Source organism: Pseudophryne corroboree, chromosome 10, assembly GCF_028390025.1.
Source record: "Pseudophryne corroboree isolate aPseCor3 chromosome 10, aPseCor3.hap2, whole genome shotgun sequence".
Classification (NCBI taxonomy): Eukaryota; Metazoa; Chordata; class Amphibia; order Anura; family Myobatrachidae; genus Pseudophryne; species Pseudophryne corroboree.
In genome coordinates this window covers 43,545,361-43,562,657 of record NC_086453.1, presented here as the reverse complement: position 1 = coordinate 43,562,657, position 17,297 = coordinate 43,545,361, and the positions used below count along the sequence as shown (strand labels likewise).

The following is a 17,297-nucleotide window of genomic DNA, read 5'->3' as shown; positions in this document are numbered from 1 at the left end:
CGAGCAAGCAAACCTTGGCCAGATGGATTAGAATGGTGATTGCACAAGCTTATGCGCAGGCTGGACTCTCAGCTCCTGCTGCTATTAAAGCCCATTCTACTTGGTCGGTTGGACCTTCTTGGGCAGCCTGCCGTGGTGCGTCCGCAGAACAATTGTGCAAGGCGGCTACGTGGTCCTCAGTGAACACGTTCATTAGGTTCTATGCCTTTGATACTTCCGCCTTTAAGGATGCTTCCTTTGGATGCCGGGTTCTCATACCCACTAAGATTAATCTCCTCCCTTGAGGAACTGTTTTAGGATATCCCTGATGTATTCCCTGTGGAACACAGTGTACCCTGCTGCAGAAAAGGAGATTTATGGTAGACTTACCGTGGTTAAATCTCTTTCTGCGAGGTACACTGGGTTCCACAGGGTGCCAACCCTGACGTGCTTAGCTTCTATGGGTTTGTATGGCATTAGCCGCTAGTCCCTTCTCCTGTCATGAGAATGTGGTTCTATGTGACTACCATCTGCCTTCTCTTTTACCTATTTCTGCGTTGGACTCGTTAACAAAACTGAGCTCACAGTGCCTGGAGGCGTGGTTATAGAGGAAGCCCCGCAATGCATCCTTGGACAGTCTAAAGCTGTAGCCTGTTGGTGCCTCTGGATCAAGATCCATCTCTACACCCCGATGTATTCCCTGTGGAAACCAGTGTACCTCGCAGAAAGAGATTTAACCATGGTAAGTCTACCATAAATCTCCTTTTTTTCTGTACTCCCTAAATTTTATTGGAAAGAAAACTGCAGTGAAATTGCAGATTTCACTTACAGTAGTCTCCTCATCTCTTTTCTTAGTGATGCCGTCCCCATAAGTTTCCATGGGGGAATATCTATATGAAATTTATAGAGAGTAGAAAGTCTCTTCTCCAAATGTATCTCAATAACAAAGCACCATTGCAAAGAAACAATACACAATATACAGGAAGATTAAATTATTGTTGATAAAAAGAAGAAGGAAATGTAAAAAAAGGTTTTTTTTAAGTGTAATATATATATAGGCACTCACTTTTTCCAGCACACACACTTTTTCATCAAAACGTGAGTGCTGTTTTATTTCTTTTCCTGTGTGCTAGAAAAAGTGATTGCCTATATTTAACTCCTGCTGGACCCTGCACCACCAACCTAACTTTAATTACAGTGTGCTGTCTTGTTTATATATATATATATATATATATATATATACAAGTATATATCAGCAGTCCCCCAGTCATTAATCAACTTCGCTCAGGTGCCATCAGGTTTCTGTAGTAATATACAAGCAATTTCAAACAAGCAGTGGCACTCTGAGACTTAATGCATCAGTGGAAAATAGTGAACCATGTGATTTATTCAATCCTGTGAGCCAATGTTTCGAGGCCAAGATGCCCCTTTGTCAAGGTGATCACCTTGACAAAGGGGCATCTTGGCCCCGAAATGTTGGCTCACAAGATGGAATAAATTACATGTTTGATTATTTTCCTCTGTTGTTTTGAGTCTCAGAGTGCTGCTGCTTGTTTGAAATTGCTAGTGTACTGTGTATTTGTATATGTGTATATATATATATATATATATATATGTATCCAAACAGACCGGCACTCCATCCACTAGTAGCTGATGAGCCTGGGTGCATGCCAATGCAAATAACCTCTGCCAATACATCATCTAATAGCTAAAAGACACCACTGATCTTCTTCTCAGGTTACAGAAGTTGCCCGTTTTACCGGACAAATATTTGTTTTGTTGTGTAGATGTAGTAAGTCTCTACACAAACATACCACATGAGAAATGCTTATTAGAAATCAGGTCGTTAATTGAGGGCAATGTGCAATATAAGGGATCGGAAATATAATTTTTTCTTACATTGTTAGAAAGAACTTTAACAAAAAAAAAATATTTTACTTTGATGGTAATTATTATCTGCAGCAAAAAGGCTGCGCTATGGGCTCTCATGTGGCCCCGGTGCTAGCCAATGCGTACATGTTTGCAATGGAAAATATGATTTTTTGCAAAATAATGCAGTTGCAGACAGAATTTTATTTTATGTTCGCTTCATACTGTAGATGATGTATAGATATTTTGGTCGGGTTCTGAAGTGGATTTTAAAACAGAGATGGACACCATCAACAGTATAGACAAAACAATTAAGTTTACCTATGTATGTAGTGAATCGTCTATCAATTATTTGGATGTGACCATCTGTAAAATGCCAGCATGTCTAAAAACCAATATCTATTCTAAACCCACAGACACCAACGTAATGTTACATACAAGCAGTCACCATCCCCTACCCATGAAACGGGGTTTACAGTACCTCTCTCACAGTTCTTGTGCATCCGAAGCATCACTAGTGATGAAGCAGATGTGGAAGAACAAAAGAACAAAATGTTCAATACATTTCTGGAAAGGGGGTACTCTAGGTCATTGCTTATTCTGGCAAAAATAAAACATTAACCATGAAGAGAGAGGATTGCTTGAGTAGCAAGATGAGAAATTATTAATGTGTCATGTCGTTGGTGAGTGAATTCAATACAGTAAGTTCAGTAGTACGAAAGAATTCTAAAAGATATTGGCCATTAATTACATCAGAGAAAAGGATCCCCTCCTTAAAAAATACACGAATACTAAATTGTTTTAAATGGGGCAGAAATTTGAAATATCGTTTAGTAAGAAATTATCTACAGCTAAAAATGTATTACAGTCAACTCATTTTTTAACCAAAGCCCCAGGATGTTATCGTTGTATTGGTTGTCGACATTTAGAAATAGGTTCATATTTCACTCATCCGCACTGCGGAAAAAAGATTCCAATGAAACACGTTTTAACATGTACAAGTAAATGTGTCATCTACATCATCAAGTGTCATTGCGGTCTGGCCTATGTTGGTAAGACTGTGTGCTCTTTCAGGGAGAGAGCAAACCAACATAGGTCAGCCATAAGGTTAGTTAACACTTTGTGTCAGCCAGACATTCACTGACAACATTAAGATATAAATTGGTAGATCATGTTCCACCAATGGACAGGGGAGGGGATAGAGCAAAAAGATTGATCCAGCTAGAGTCCCAGTGGATTTTCAAATTAAATACAATATCCCCTTCAGGACTAAATGAAAACCTTAATTTATCCTGTTTTATTTAAACCGGGTGAACCACAATACATGACGAGTTAATATAAGTACATCTGAATAATATGGTCGCTTTTGTAGTTTTTTACATCACCGCACGGAGGATGATAACTTTCATAAGGGCGGTGACATGACATGTAATATATTATTTAGTATTTACTTTAGTGTCATTAGTCTTATATTATTATTATACACTGATTTGCTAGTAAAAGTTATAGCTATATAAATACTGTACTGGATAAACAGCGTCAGGACTATGTTGTCATTATGTATAAAGTTTTGTTGAGGCTGCTATGGTGATGGTTATACACTTCTTTTTATTGGTAGAATGTGACCGCACCACCTGACCACTGGCGTGACGCCACTGTGGCGGGGAGCGCCGGAGGCCAGGCGGGAGCGGCGGGACTGCCTAGCACACATGGGTGATAAGCTTTACAAGGTAAATGGATTTATGCTTCTGTAGCCTTGATGAAAGATGTCTGAATACATCTAAAATGTTGGCATAAAGGTTTTGTGTTCGTGATGTTTATTTGAAAAGACCAAGGAGTGCGGCCTATTAGTTGATATATATATATATATATATATATATATATATAAACACACACAGGAAATCCCTTACTCTCACCCAACCTAAACAGCCACTGGAGTGCCAAATCAAAGTCCAACCCACAAACAGGTGGGACCCATAGTACAGTGCAATGTTTTCCACATTGTGGGAATGATAGCACTCTCCAGACTTGTATGTCAATAATAAACAGCAAAACAATTTATTTAGAAAAAAATGGAAAAAACAAAACTATCTCGCAGTTCCCAGAGATTACAGGGTTCACTGATGTTTCGGTCCAAACGAGGACCTTTTTCAATGTACAACAGCACAGACACAGGTACACATGGTAACAGCAGTCAGCAGCAGGGAACTGTTTCCACAGTTGTGGAAAACACTGCACTATATATATAGATAGATAGATAGATAGATAGATAGATAGATAGATAGATAGATAGATAGATAGATAGATAGATAGATAGATAGATAGATAGATAGATAGAATATTCGGCACTCCAATACACCAGGGATACCAACACGCCGGGTGCCCTCCCAAACAAAGTAGTCATGTAGCACAGGGAAATAGGCGGCACTCACGGACTTGTGATGAAGCAAGAAACAAGATCACTCAATCTTGTTAGCTTAACGTTTCAGTCTTTATTCCACCGTCTTCAGAAGTCACAAAATATGAATATCAAAAACGTACCTTTATACAATCTAAAACAGCCACCACACGTGCAGCGTCCTCAGTGTACTCGAGGATCGACTTCCGGTTACGTCATATCTCATGGACAACAATGTCCTGACAATGTCGCATACCGGCATTCGTGTAACCCCTTCACCATGACAACATGTACACAAACACAGACTCTGTTTCCAGACTAATAAAGATAAAATACATGAAAAAATAGCAGCATATGTTATTTTACAAAAAATTCTTATTTCAAAGCAGCGCAAATGTAATGAATGGATACCCATATGATATAATATAAGGCATCCAAACAACCTATATAAACCAGTTATAGAAAACACGCAAATGAGAGGGTCTCACTGAGGCCGTTTGGAGTCACCGTATTAAGCCGGTGTTTCCAGCGGGCCTCTTTCTGCAAAATAATCCTATGCCTGTCCCCTCCTCTTTTAGAGAATGGTACTTGTTCCAACATTTTATAGCGTAAGGAGGCCAACCCATGGTGATATTATTTGAAATGTTTGGCCACCGGTTGGTCAATACTCTTACCCTCAAGTATCTGCTTGATAGCACTTCTGTGCTGTGACATCCGTTCCTTAAATTGACAACTGGTCTTCCCTATGTAAAGGAGCCCACAGGGGCATCAGATGCAATACACTACAAAATTGCTAGTGCAGGTTAAGATTTGTTTAATCCTGATCTTGTTACCATTATGGGGATGCACCACATAATCGCCAGTCTCCAAGTAGAGACAGGTTGTACAACCAGTACATTTGTAATTACCAGGTTTCCTAGATAAAAAGGTACCTGTATCAAGAGTAGAGAGTGGGGCTATATCGTTATGGATCACCATATCCCTAATGTTACTCCCCCTCCTGTAAAATGGTAAGAGCCTTCTCGCTTTTAATTTAAAGAGATCTGTATCAGACTGGATGACAGGCCACATTTTTTTTAGCCATATTAGTTATACGCTGACTTGCAGTTGTAAAATTAGTGACACATACTACAGCTTTCTGAGATTCTTTCTCATCACTCGCCTTAGACACCGGAATCTTGGGCTCTAGTATGGCCCTAGCTCTAGATGTCTGCAAGAGTTTGTTGCTATAGCCTCTTTCTAAAATTTTTTTAGTCATGGCATCTAACTGTGCTTCCTCATTTTTACTATCACTGCAAATGCGATGCACCCACAAATACTGTGAGTACGGGAGGCCATTCTTTAATGCCAAGGGATGATGACTTGAGGACAATAACAAACTATTAACATCTGTAGGTTTCTTTATATATGGTGGTACTAAACTTACCCCCCACTTTGACAATTTCTACATCCAAAAAATGAATCCTAACTGGTTGGATATCAAATGTAAATTTTATGGAATCATCCTTCTCGTTAACTAATTGCATCATTTCGATGAAACCCTCACGGGACCCCGTCCACAGCATAAATATATATTGTCTATGTAATGAGTATACATCGCGATATGCGCCTTGTACTGGATGTCTGAAAAAAAGAGGTTTTGCTCCACGCAGAACATAAAAGAAATGCCGGTGCGGCACAAGAACCCATAGCACAGCCTCTTTCTTGTCTAAAGAATTCATTGTTAAAGAGAAAATAATTTCTGAACAACGTCAAATGAAGAGGAGACATAAAGAAATCAGTGTCAGGGCCTGTATTCTTGGCATTACCTTCTATTAATGTTTTAACCGCTTGCAGTCCTCAGTCATGGGGAATGCTGGTGAACAAGCTGACCACGTCAGTCGTGCACAACCAGCATTCTTCCGGATTGACTTCCACCTCTCTCAACTTTTGCAAAAATGCGGTGGTGTCTTTTAGGTAGGTGACCTCAGCCTGAATAACCGGTTGTAAAAAATGATCAATATACTGGGCTACTTTATAGTACAGAGAATTTCTGGCCACAATTATAGGCCTCCCCGGTGGTCGCACGGGGTCTTTGTGTAACTTGGGAATTGTATAAAAGATCGGAACATATGGTGCCGTGACAGCAAGTGCTTTCCTCGTTACTTTAGTAATAATACCATTTGTTACGTTCACTGTACTTGGTACTCCAGAGACAGGGTGGATGAGCCCCAAGTACAGGAACGTGATGCTGCAAAAGATACGGAGCTCAGCAGCAACCCCTATGGAAACCTGACTCCATTGTCTCACCCTCGTAGTCAGCTTATGCCTGCGAGACTATGGTTTCTTGGGCCCACGGCAGCTGCGTAAGGGCGGATTATGTCTGCCCAACTCCGATGCCCCCAGTCTTAGTTGGAGACAAGGCGTAAACTGAGACGGGATGATGACAAGGGGAACCTCTAACTAAAGACAGAAATACAGAGTTAGGGGCGCTACAGAACTAAATGAAAGTATGCGCGGCTCAGCCGCCAAGACTAACAGCAAAGGCAATGCTGTCCACATGCCTACACAACACTGTCGAATACCGGCGAGGACAGCCAATGCAGAACCTCTGCAGAAACTCCAAAACAAATATAACAAGACGCTGCGGCCTAGGCCGAGGAATACGGCAGAGCCGCTACTCACAAAACTGGTACGAATACTGGTAAAAGGACAGGAACACCCAAAGTAGCTGACACAGGCTCTCAGGACCGGAGGACAGGCAGAATTCCAAACGACAGACCAGTGGAGCCCAAGAAGCAGAATACTGGATCAGACAAAGTCACAGGACTCCTGGACAGGAATGCTTCAAGGCAGGATACTGGATCAGACACAGGCAAAGCCACAGGACTCCTGGACAGGAATTATTCAAGGCAGGATACTGGATAAGACACAGGCAAAGCCACAGGACTCCTGGACAGGCATGCTTCAAGGCAGGAAGCAGCTAGACAGAAGCTATCACCGGCGTCTGTGTAATGCACTGAGACAGAATATAACAAGGATTTCTTCCAATCACAGCAGGGACCCTAATTAATTATGTCGTGCAGCTGCCCTGCTGCACGACTCCAAACTGACAGGTGCAATTAACAGACAGGTGAGGCTAAACACATGGAAACAGGCTGCAATTACACAGACTCACCACCTGCGGCCAACAAGAGTCTCCTAAACCAGAGCAAAGGAAATCCTGGCCTGCAAGAGAACTAACATAAAATACATGAACAGAAAGTGAACAGGAATGAACCACTGCTTGTAGTTCATAACACCATTCTCCTCAGCCCGTTGTAGTAATGAATTTAGTTCACTGGTATATTCAGAAGTGTGATCAACTGCTAATCTGCTGTATACAGATTGATCGTCCAACTGAAGATATGCCTCAGTTTTGTAATAAATCAAATCCTAAATCACGATGCCACCCCTTTTATCAGCAGGGCGCACCGTGATATCAGGATAAGAAGACAAATTACACAAAGCCACACGCTCTGCCTTAGTAATATTAGAAACATATGAACCACTAGATTTTCCACAATCATCTATGCAGTGAGAAACTGTTCTAGTGAATGCTTTAATTGCGGAATTAGTAGAATATGGGTCAAAAGATGATTTAGTCCTAACGGGACAATCTATAGAATTCTTATGCACTTCAACTCTAGAATGAAAAAATTCTTTGAGGCGTAGCTGTCTGTTGAATCTACAGAGATCAATTCTACTGTCAAAGTCTCTGTGCAGATTAGTGGGCACAAAGTTCAGTCCTTTGACTCCAGTTTTGCTCTGTCTCCCCGACGCTGGGACATAGGCACATAATATTTTGCCTTCCAAAATTAATTTAACGGCTAACCTAATAGTATGCCCTACATAGTAGAGCCCACATGGGCAGACTATAATATAAACAACATGGGTGGTGGAGCAGGAAAGTACAAACCAAATGTCATATTTTTTTGGGGTTATGAGGATGTTTAAATGCCTTAAAATTGAACATATAATGACTAGTAGTACACTCGGTACACCGACAGCAGTCAGGAGGTTTGTGGTACACATTAGGGGTCTTGGGAATACCCATACCCGAAATATCAGTTCTAACTACTCTGTCCCTGATGTTTTTACCCCGCCTGAATGCTATCATAGGCACTGTATGGCAAAATGAATGTAAGTCTGAGTCAGAAGACACTATTGGCCACAAAGCCCTGGTTGCTCTCTTGATAATGGGGCTAGATGTAGTGTAGTCAAGGGGCAATGGGATCTTTTTCCCTCTGTTTTTATTAACTGGATCCAATAGGGATTGTCTTGTCATAGCCATAACCTCCCCTTTTTGCTTCCTCAACACATCAATGTTATAGCCTTGATTAATCCATTTATCAATCATAGTGTCAAGTTCACCCGACAATACTGTATGATCACTAGTGATGTGTGCAACTCGCATCATTTGCGAATTGGGCAAACCCTTCTTTAAGGCCCCAGGATGGTGACTAGAAGCCATGAGCCTAGCCCTGCGATCTGTGGGTTTATGAAAAACCCCAGTCCATTGTCGGCAATGACGTCATTATGTCAACCCCCTTTTCATCTCCTATTAAAATTCTGATTACATAGTTTTCCTATTTCCCAGCTGAAGAATACCTATGTTAAATTTCAGCTTCCTAACATATCGGGAGGTAAGAGAATTAGTGATGAGTCAGTCAGTCAGTGAGTGAGGGCTTTTGCATTTATATATATATATATATATATATATATATAGGTGGTTAGTGCATAGAAGGCTCTAGAAGGCTCTAGAAGCCTCACGCGCCATGGACAAGTTGTTAAAATAACAGGATAGGCACGAGACTTGAGCGGGAAAAAGGTGGGGAGCTCGTGCTGGCTGTGGGAGAGTAAAAATAGGGCGACATGACAGCGGGAGTCTGCAGATCCCCCTAGCCAGTGGTAAGTTCAGCAACAAATTAGAGGGAAGGGGAGTCGCTCACCTATATAGCCCATCAGTTTCTAATAGCAAGGGGAGTACCGGAGTGCTGACAGACGGAAAGTGGTGAGATTAAATTGATACAGTACATCACATCATTCCCTTTCACAAAGTACAGGCAGTGGAGGGTGGGGGGGATTTATACATGTATGCAGAACAAGATGTCTATTTATTAATAGGGACAGTATAAAGTGAGAGGAGAAGGCAAAAGGAGGAGCAGTTAGAGTGGATGCAGACAGTATTATAAATCTATGTATCAGCAATGAATGAGTAACAGTAAGAATTAATTGAGACTGGAGCAAAGTTAAATTGGAATTATAATACATACTCATGTGGCCTAATTCAGACCTGATAGCAGCAAAATCTTTCTCTAATTGGCAAAACCATGTGCAGTGCAGGTGGGGCAGATGTAACATGTGCAGAGAGAGTTAGATTTGGGTGGATTATATTGTTTCAGTGCAGGGCAAATACTGGCTGCTTTATTTTTACACTGCAATTTAGATTTCAGTTTGAACACACCCCACCCAAATCTAACTCTTTCTGCACATGTTATGTCTGCCCCACATGCACTGCACATGGTTTTGCCCATTAGAGAAAAAATTTGCTGCTGCAGTCAGGTCTAAATTAAGCCCATTGTATGGAGCAGTGATATAATATACAGTGAAAAGGATTTTGACATGAACAGTAATAAAAAAAAATCTGTTTTTTTTGAAGGACCTGAAAGGACAGAAAAACGACATCTACAGCATTATTAACTTGCAATGAGAATGAAGAGCTGATATCCATGAAGAAGCATGTAACTGCAGTAAACCCATGGTGTCAAGAATCGATCAGTATATTGGAGGTCATTCCGAGTTGTTCGCTCGCAAGGCGATTTTAGCAGAGTTGCTTACGCTAAGCCGCCGCCTACTGGGAGTGAATCTTAGCATCTTAAAATTGCGAACGACGTATTCGCAATTTTGCGATTACAAACTTCTTAGCAGTTTCAGAGTAGCTTCAGACTTACTCGGCATCTGCGATCATTGCAGTGCTTGTCGTTCCTGGTTTGACGTCACAAACACACCCATCGTTCGCCCAGACACTCCCCCGTTTCTCCAGCCACTCCTGCGTTTTTTCCGGAAACGGTAGAGTTTTTTTCCCACACGCCCATAAAACGGCCTGTTTCCGCCCAGAAACACCCATTTCCTGTCAATCACACTACGATCGCCTGAGCGAAGAAAAAGCCGTGAGTAAAAATCCTAACTTCATAGCAAATTTACTTGGCGCAGTCGCAGTGCGGACATTGCGCATGCGCACTAAGCGGAAAATCGCTGCGATGCGATGAAATTTACCGAGCGAACAACTCGGAATGAGGGCCATTGTTACATTATACATAGAGTGATGCATTGTGACACCCACAGGAGAGCTGATTTTTGAGGTTTGGTCATGTGCAGTCATAACTCCGTTAAACTCTCTAATCATCTTAAATATTATCATCTATTAAAGACATATCTTACTAATATTTGTGAGGAACTTTAAATTCACTAGAAAATAAAACATACAGATTGGATTTATATTATTTAATATAAATAAATAAATGGCCCTTTAGCCTCAGCACACGAGGAGTTACAAACTTTATTATCAATATACACCTATCATTTCATTCATTGGTGAACCAAATACAGTCTATGTACTCCCAACAACCAATCATTATACATTATACAAACTGGAGCTGGATATTAATCCAGTTTAATAAAGCAGTCACATCATAACAATTTGATTTAAAGCAACACGTTACTTTAATTTCCTATCACAACAAATGTCACATATAGTAAATGTCAAATTGTCATTGATTTTAACCTCTATATTTCACTGTTTTGTACCCAGCAAAATGGGAAATTTTATATGTAAAACAACAATAAAAGAGAAGTTTTAGTAATTAGTTTGTGCACCTATTTTACACAATCCTTTGCCTCCTCTTGCTTACTTTTGGGTGTATTCAATAGCTGTCGGAAGCTGCCGTCTTGTCGGAAAGACGGCAGCTTCCGACAGATTTTGGTCAGGAAGGGTTCCGACCTATTCAATATGGGCATTTTTTTTCCGACAAGTTGGGAATTCCCGATTTATCGGAAGACACATGGATTGGTGCAATAGCCGCCGATCCGCGTGCTTCTGTCGGAAACGGCGCCAAATCTGACAGGTTTTGGCCCCCTTTCCGACAATCTCAATCCGATTTAAAAAAAAGTCGGATTAAGGTGAGGAGACTGGGAGTGGTGTGGCGGGCTATGGGGAGTGAGGCTGTCAGGTACCTTGAGGGCCGCCCCCTGGCCAGTCACCTCTCTCCCTGCAGCGCGGCACTGGGCAGACGTGATGCGCAGCTCCAGCAGCTCCCTGTGTTCTCACACTGGGAGCTGTTGACAGCCGCATGGACACCCGCCATTCTCTATTCTCCATTTTTGACTAAGGAGCTGAGAATAACATGACTGATCCAAAGAAAACTACATTTCAGTGGAAATTCCTGTAACAAGGATTAATGATCCAAAAGGACAGCTAGGCACCTTATACCCCTTTTAGACCTAATATAGCTGGTCGCACCCAGGCAATGCCGTAACTAGACATTTTAGCGCTGTGTGCAAGAAACTGCATCAGACCCCCCCCCCCCTTTATGTAAAACATGGGCAGTGCGTGCCGTAGGCGCATGCAAAAAATATACGGGCGTGGCTTTATGGGGAAGGGGTGTGGCCACAAAATAATATCAATTCATATTATGGTGTACAGTAGTCTCCATTATTCAAATTACGCCGCACAGTAGCACCACACCAGGTAGAGCCCTTTTTACACATTACAGCAGACAGCGTCCCCTTTTTACACATTATGGCAGACAGCGTCCCCTTTTTACACATTACGGCAGACAGTCCCCCTTTTTTTTTACACATTACGGCAGACAGTCCCCCTTTTTACACTTTTACGACAGCCAGCGTCCTCTTTTTACACATTACGGCAGACAGCATCCTCTTTTTTACACATTATGGCAGACAGTCCCCCTTTTTACACTTTTACGGCAGACAGCGCTTCCCTTTTTAACACACATTACGGCAGACAGTCCCCCTTTGTACACATTAAGGCAGACAGTCCCCCTTTTTACACTTTCACGGCAGCCAGCCCCCCCCCCCCCCCCCCAATTAGTCAGGGAGGCAGGATGCAGCTCACCGGTGTTTGAGGCCACTCCCATCGCCGAGATGCGCTGCTGCGGTGTGCTGCTGGCAGTTGAAGCGACCAATAGAAGTGCTGTATTGCATTTGCTGCAGCACATTCTCTCTCTGGACTTCCTCCTGTTCCTTGTGCGGCTCCTGTGTGTGACTGAGCCCTCCCGTCCTTCCGCCCCTTCCTTCTCTGCAGCCTGCGTGCCGTCCAGTGTCTGAGCCACAGGCTGCAGCCTCCCGTTCCATTGGACAGCTGCCAGGCAGTCTTGCGCTGCTCAACGGCGCTGGCGGCTATCTGTCACTGCGGTACAGGCGACATGATATGCGCCCCTGAGACTCGGTAAGCCGGGAGAGGGCAGAGTTGCAATGCTGCATGCTGTGTATGTCTGGTTAGTATGTACTGTATGTAGTGGTTTGCTCGGCAAAGAAGTAGTCAAGCGAAACATGGCATACTGTATATAACAGCGGGCAGCATTGCAGATAGCGGCGGGTAGTAGCTCTGCGGGTGTTGCCGAACGGTGTGCCCACAGCGCATTTGCACTGTGTGCCAGGCACCTTCGGCACACACCTAGTTACGGCTCTGCACCCAGGAGCCTGACACGGGAGCTTCCTGGGAACGACTCACTTCAGCCCCTCGGCACCGCTGTTTCCAACCCGGCATATTGCTGGGTTGGTGACATCAGAGGTGATGTGGTGGGGGGCGGTGCTTGAAGATAAGATGATCTCCAAGTGCTGCCCGTCCACACAGTCTGAACGGGAAACGTGTCACATCGAGTGTTAAACCCTGTAAACTACCCGAGTTGGGATACTGGATCACTGGACCCGGAATATTCCAGCTGGGCCCATTTACACTGCACAGCAAAAAACTGGCGGTGTTAAAGGGGTACTTAGTAATCTAAAGATCTTATATCTCCTTTAAAACTTTTCATTTATTTGTATGCTTCAAAATCTTTGTTCCTTTTTGAGAAATTGTGAAATATTAAAAAAGTATAGAGTGAATAGAAAGGAAAAAAGTGACTTAAAATATTCCAAACCAACGGCTGCTGCCAATTTGTACCTGCTATTCAAAGGTATAATAAACGCTTAATAGCCCCCCTCCCTTTTTCCTCTCTTTTATTATTATTATTATTATTATTATTATTATTATCTGTTTTCACTTTGACTGATGTCTTTATTGCTTGTCTTCTATTAATAAAAAGATGATATATACATTTCTGTATGTGGTTCTTTTTCACTTCATCATTCATTGTACCAGCTTCGATACTTTAAGTAACCACAGAAATGTAACAATCATATTCTTATCTAGCCAGTTAAATTGTGGATACATTTGTTTCTTACACCAGAGCATCAACAGAAACATTTCCTTGTTATTCCGTTATTCTAATCATGTAGCTGGTACATTCTGTGTGTGTGAATCAAAGTGCTGTTAGATCAGTTTCTCTCTTTAGCATCCAGCTTAAAGATATTGGGGGTCACAGCTACGATCATTCACACTGACATGCGGGGGGGGGGGACGCCCAGCACAGAGCTATCCCGCCCCGCATGTCAGTGTCGGCCCCACCCCCGCAGAAGTGCAAAGGCATCGCACAGCGGCGATGCCTTTGCACTTCAAGAGTAGCTCCCAACCAGCGCAGCTTTAGCGTGCTGGCTGGGAGCTACTCGACGCTCCCCGGCCCGCACCGGCTGCATGTGACGTCACGCAGCCACTGCAGGCCACTCCCCGCACGGTCCGGCCACACCTGCGTTGGTCAGACAGTGCCCCCCAAATGGCGACTTAACGGCACCGTCCAGCCCCCTCCCGTCCATCGATCGCCTCTGCCTCAGAGACGATCGCTAGGTAACGACGGATGGCATGCGCCGGCACACTGCGGTGCTGGCGCATGCGCAGTTCCGACCCTATCGCTGCGCTGCGAGAAACTTCAGCGAGCGATTGGGTCAGAATGACCGCCATAATACGATCTAAAGCGTTGTTTGTAATAATAGATTCACACTGCTGGTAACGTTTATATTTTTTATCACCTTCAAATACATTTTGAGATTGTATTGAGCTGTCTCATTATTTATAAATAGATATTGTGCCACAGATGGGAAACTTAGATCTCTATGTGCTTAGCTGGTATTACATATGTAGGAGTCGGTACTATTTATCAATAAGTGTATGGAGCCGCTATTAATAACCTCAGCCGTGCGCTTCACGCGCTTAACTGACACTGTGTATATCAGGGGTGGGGAACCTGCGGCCCTCCAGCTGTTGTTGAACTACACATCCCAGCATGCCTTGCAACCGTTTTAGCATGGCCAAATAGCAAAACTGTGGCAGGGCATGCTGATATGTGTAGTTCAACAACAGCTGGAGGGCCAAAGATTCCCCATCCCTGGTGTATATCAGCCGGCCCGATATGTTTTATTCTGTCTGCCCATGTCCAGATACACCGGAAAGGAGGTTTGAGTAGCCCTGTTCTGAGCATGTGCAAAGGGCAGGAGCCAAATAAATCAAGCTACAGGGATAATGAGGAGGTATTCTTACTGTGGAAGCCACTAATAACTTGGAGGATGCTGGGCAATGTGTATTTTGCCATTTTATATTATTTCAAGATACCAGCTGGATCTTTTCTACACACCTGGGAGTTTCTGCAGTACTTCAGGATTTATTATCTCCCGATACGGCTGCCTGAGAGCCATAAACAGCAGTCGGGAGGATTTAGCTAAACAAACACTGCTCGCAGAGCCAGCCCTAACCAATATGATGCCCTAGGCAAGATTTTGGCTGGTGCCCCCTTGCACAGACGCTAGTTCCGGTTCTGACCCTGCACCCCTTTCAAAGCACCATCACCCCTCACCCATAGCAGTCCTTATTTTGGTGCTCCTACCCTCTATATTTTAAATAGGAACAGTGTGCACATTCTGTTCACAGCCCAAAACAGGGCGTCTTTTGCTGGAAGGAGCATGGCCACTCAAAAGTACCCCCAATTCATATTACGCTACACAGTATTGCAACTTTATTCACATTATATCATGTGATAGTGTCCCTTATTCACATTACATCACACAGTAGTGCTCCTTATTTACATTACACCACACCATATTGCTTTTTATTCACATTAGACCACACAGTAGTGCCCTTTCTATAAGTTGTGCCACAAAGTACTGTAGTACACCTTATTCACTTAATTCCACACATTAGTAATGCATTTTGTATGCAGATAGAGCCACAGTCACACACAGAATATAGGCATGCTGCATATCATTTTAATCAGCAGAAGCTGATTGTGTCCCTAGGCATTCCAAATGCCCTAGGTATTTGCCCATTTTGCCTTTGCCTAGGGCCGGCTCTGACTGCATGCTCCAGAAAAAGATGTGGTAAAACTGATTTGAACTGTTTACATAGTAATCATGGCTGTGATGGACTACAATGTCTCTGTTATGATCCTGTTGCTGTTCGTGCATATCAGCTGTTGCATTTCCTTTATTTAGAATGTACCTGCCATCAGCTGACATTAGCAACTTGTCAGAATCTGCAATTTATTATGTGTTCCCTGTTTGTCTTTGGTCCTGTGAGTTTGTACAGTGCTGCAGCTGTATTGAGTTTGCAATTAATTTAAACACTCGCAGCCTGGCTTCCCTCATTGTTCAGTGTGTTTGTTATATGCCAGCTAGCCCAGCTCTCCAATGCCGGTTATATTACTTAGATGATTTGTGATACCTGGTCTGGAGAACATTACCCGGATTAACTTGTTATCTGAGTCTTTGCCTTGGAGGGATTCTGCCTGTTCTTTATTGAGTATTTCATCTCTGTCTCCAGCTATGAACTAGAGTACTTTAAGTTATTCCTGCTCCCAGATCTTTTGTCCCTATGACCTTTGTCTCTACATTAGCATTCATCTATGCATTATTGGTGTTATGTGGACTACTCTCTTGCGAGGGCTACCAGGTGGTACTAGGTGGCGTTTACACAATTACACTTGCTCATCAGTCTTTTAGCCTCCTACAATGCTAGGCTTCAACTTTAGCAGCCACCTTTCCAGGGTGAATTAGGTCTACCCCATCCTCAGATGTCCCCAGGTCTTATAGATGGACAAGGTGACTATTGGAGGCTGTGCAAGAATAAAATTCAGGTGCAGAGAGATGCTCACTGTGTAAAACCTTGATTAAGCTGCCCAATTCACAAGCTGAGATCAGTAACAGAATGTATGTGGCTGCAACAATGCACAGGGTGATATAAGCGACTTAGTATAAACTGTATATAAATGCAACAATGCACAAGATGGTAACAACAATAGAATGAAATGAGAGCAAAAAGACAAGAATCTGTGTGGAAGATCCACACATAACCTGAATTCTAGGTGAGCTGGATCCGATCAGGAAAATGATCAAGACTGGGTAACCGAAATTCAGGAGTACTCAGGGCTGACAGGTTCTCACATGTAGAAGGTACTATAACCAGTGATTTGGGAGTGAACAGAAAATGAAAATAAATGTGATTACAGCAATCAGGATGCAGACTCAATAAAAACAACTTCAGTGCAGTTGCCATGCTGCACATATACTAGATACTAAGCAATGAGGAAAGCTGTCTGCCTCTGGTGTCCCAGTTGCTAGGCGTGCGGTGGCTCCCAGCATCCAGTGTCAGCCTGTTGCTAGGCGCTGGGTGAGAACCAAGAGACATTGTGCTTGTCATCCGCCTGTTACTTGGCGCACGGTGGGGACCAGCAACCATTGCGCACGGCATCAGCCTGTTGCTAGGCACCAGATGGGAACCAGCAGCTCCAGCAGTCAACGAAGATGCGGCATCCCGGTTACCAGGTAAGTGCCAGGCCCCGCACCCCTCAGCCGTACCGCTGCTAGCAATTGGTCTATACAAGTATTGCCTCAGTGATTTAATTCTGCCGGTTTCCAACTTGAA

General features: G+C 43.1%; 1 protein-coding gene across 1 annotated transcript in view; it reads left to right on the top strand.

Moving 5' to 3' along the window:
* The window catches only part of LOC134965926 (sialic acid-binding Ig-like lectin 14), a 106,153-nt gene extending 95,020 nt beyond the window's left edge, over positions 1–11,133 (top strand). Inside the window, exons 7-8 of the mRNA XM_063942329.1 lie at positions 3,467–3,578; positions 9,927–11,133. Of these exons, the coding sequence (XP_063798399.1) occupies positions 3,467–3,565 (99 nt within the window). The 3' untranslated portion in view covers positions 3,566–3,578; positions 9,927–11,133. The remainder of the gene's footprint in view (positions 1–3,466; positions 3,579–9,926) is intronic.
* The last annotated feature ends 6,164 nt before the right edge of the window (positions 11,134–17,297 follow it).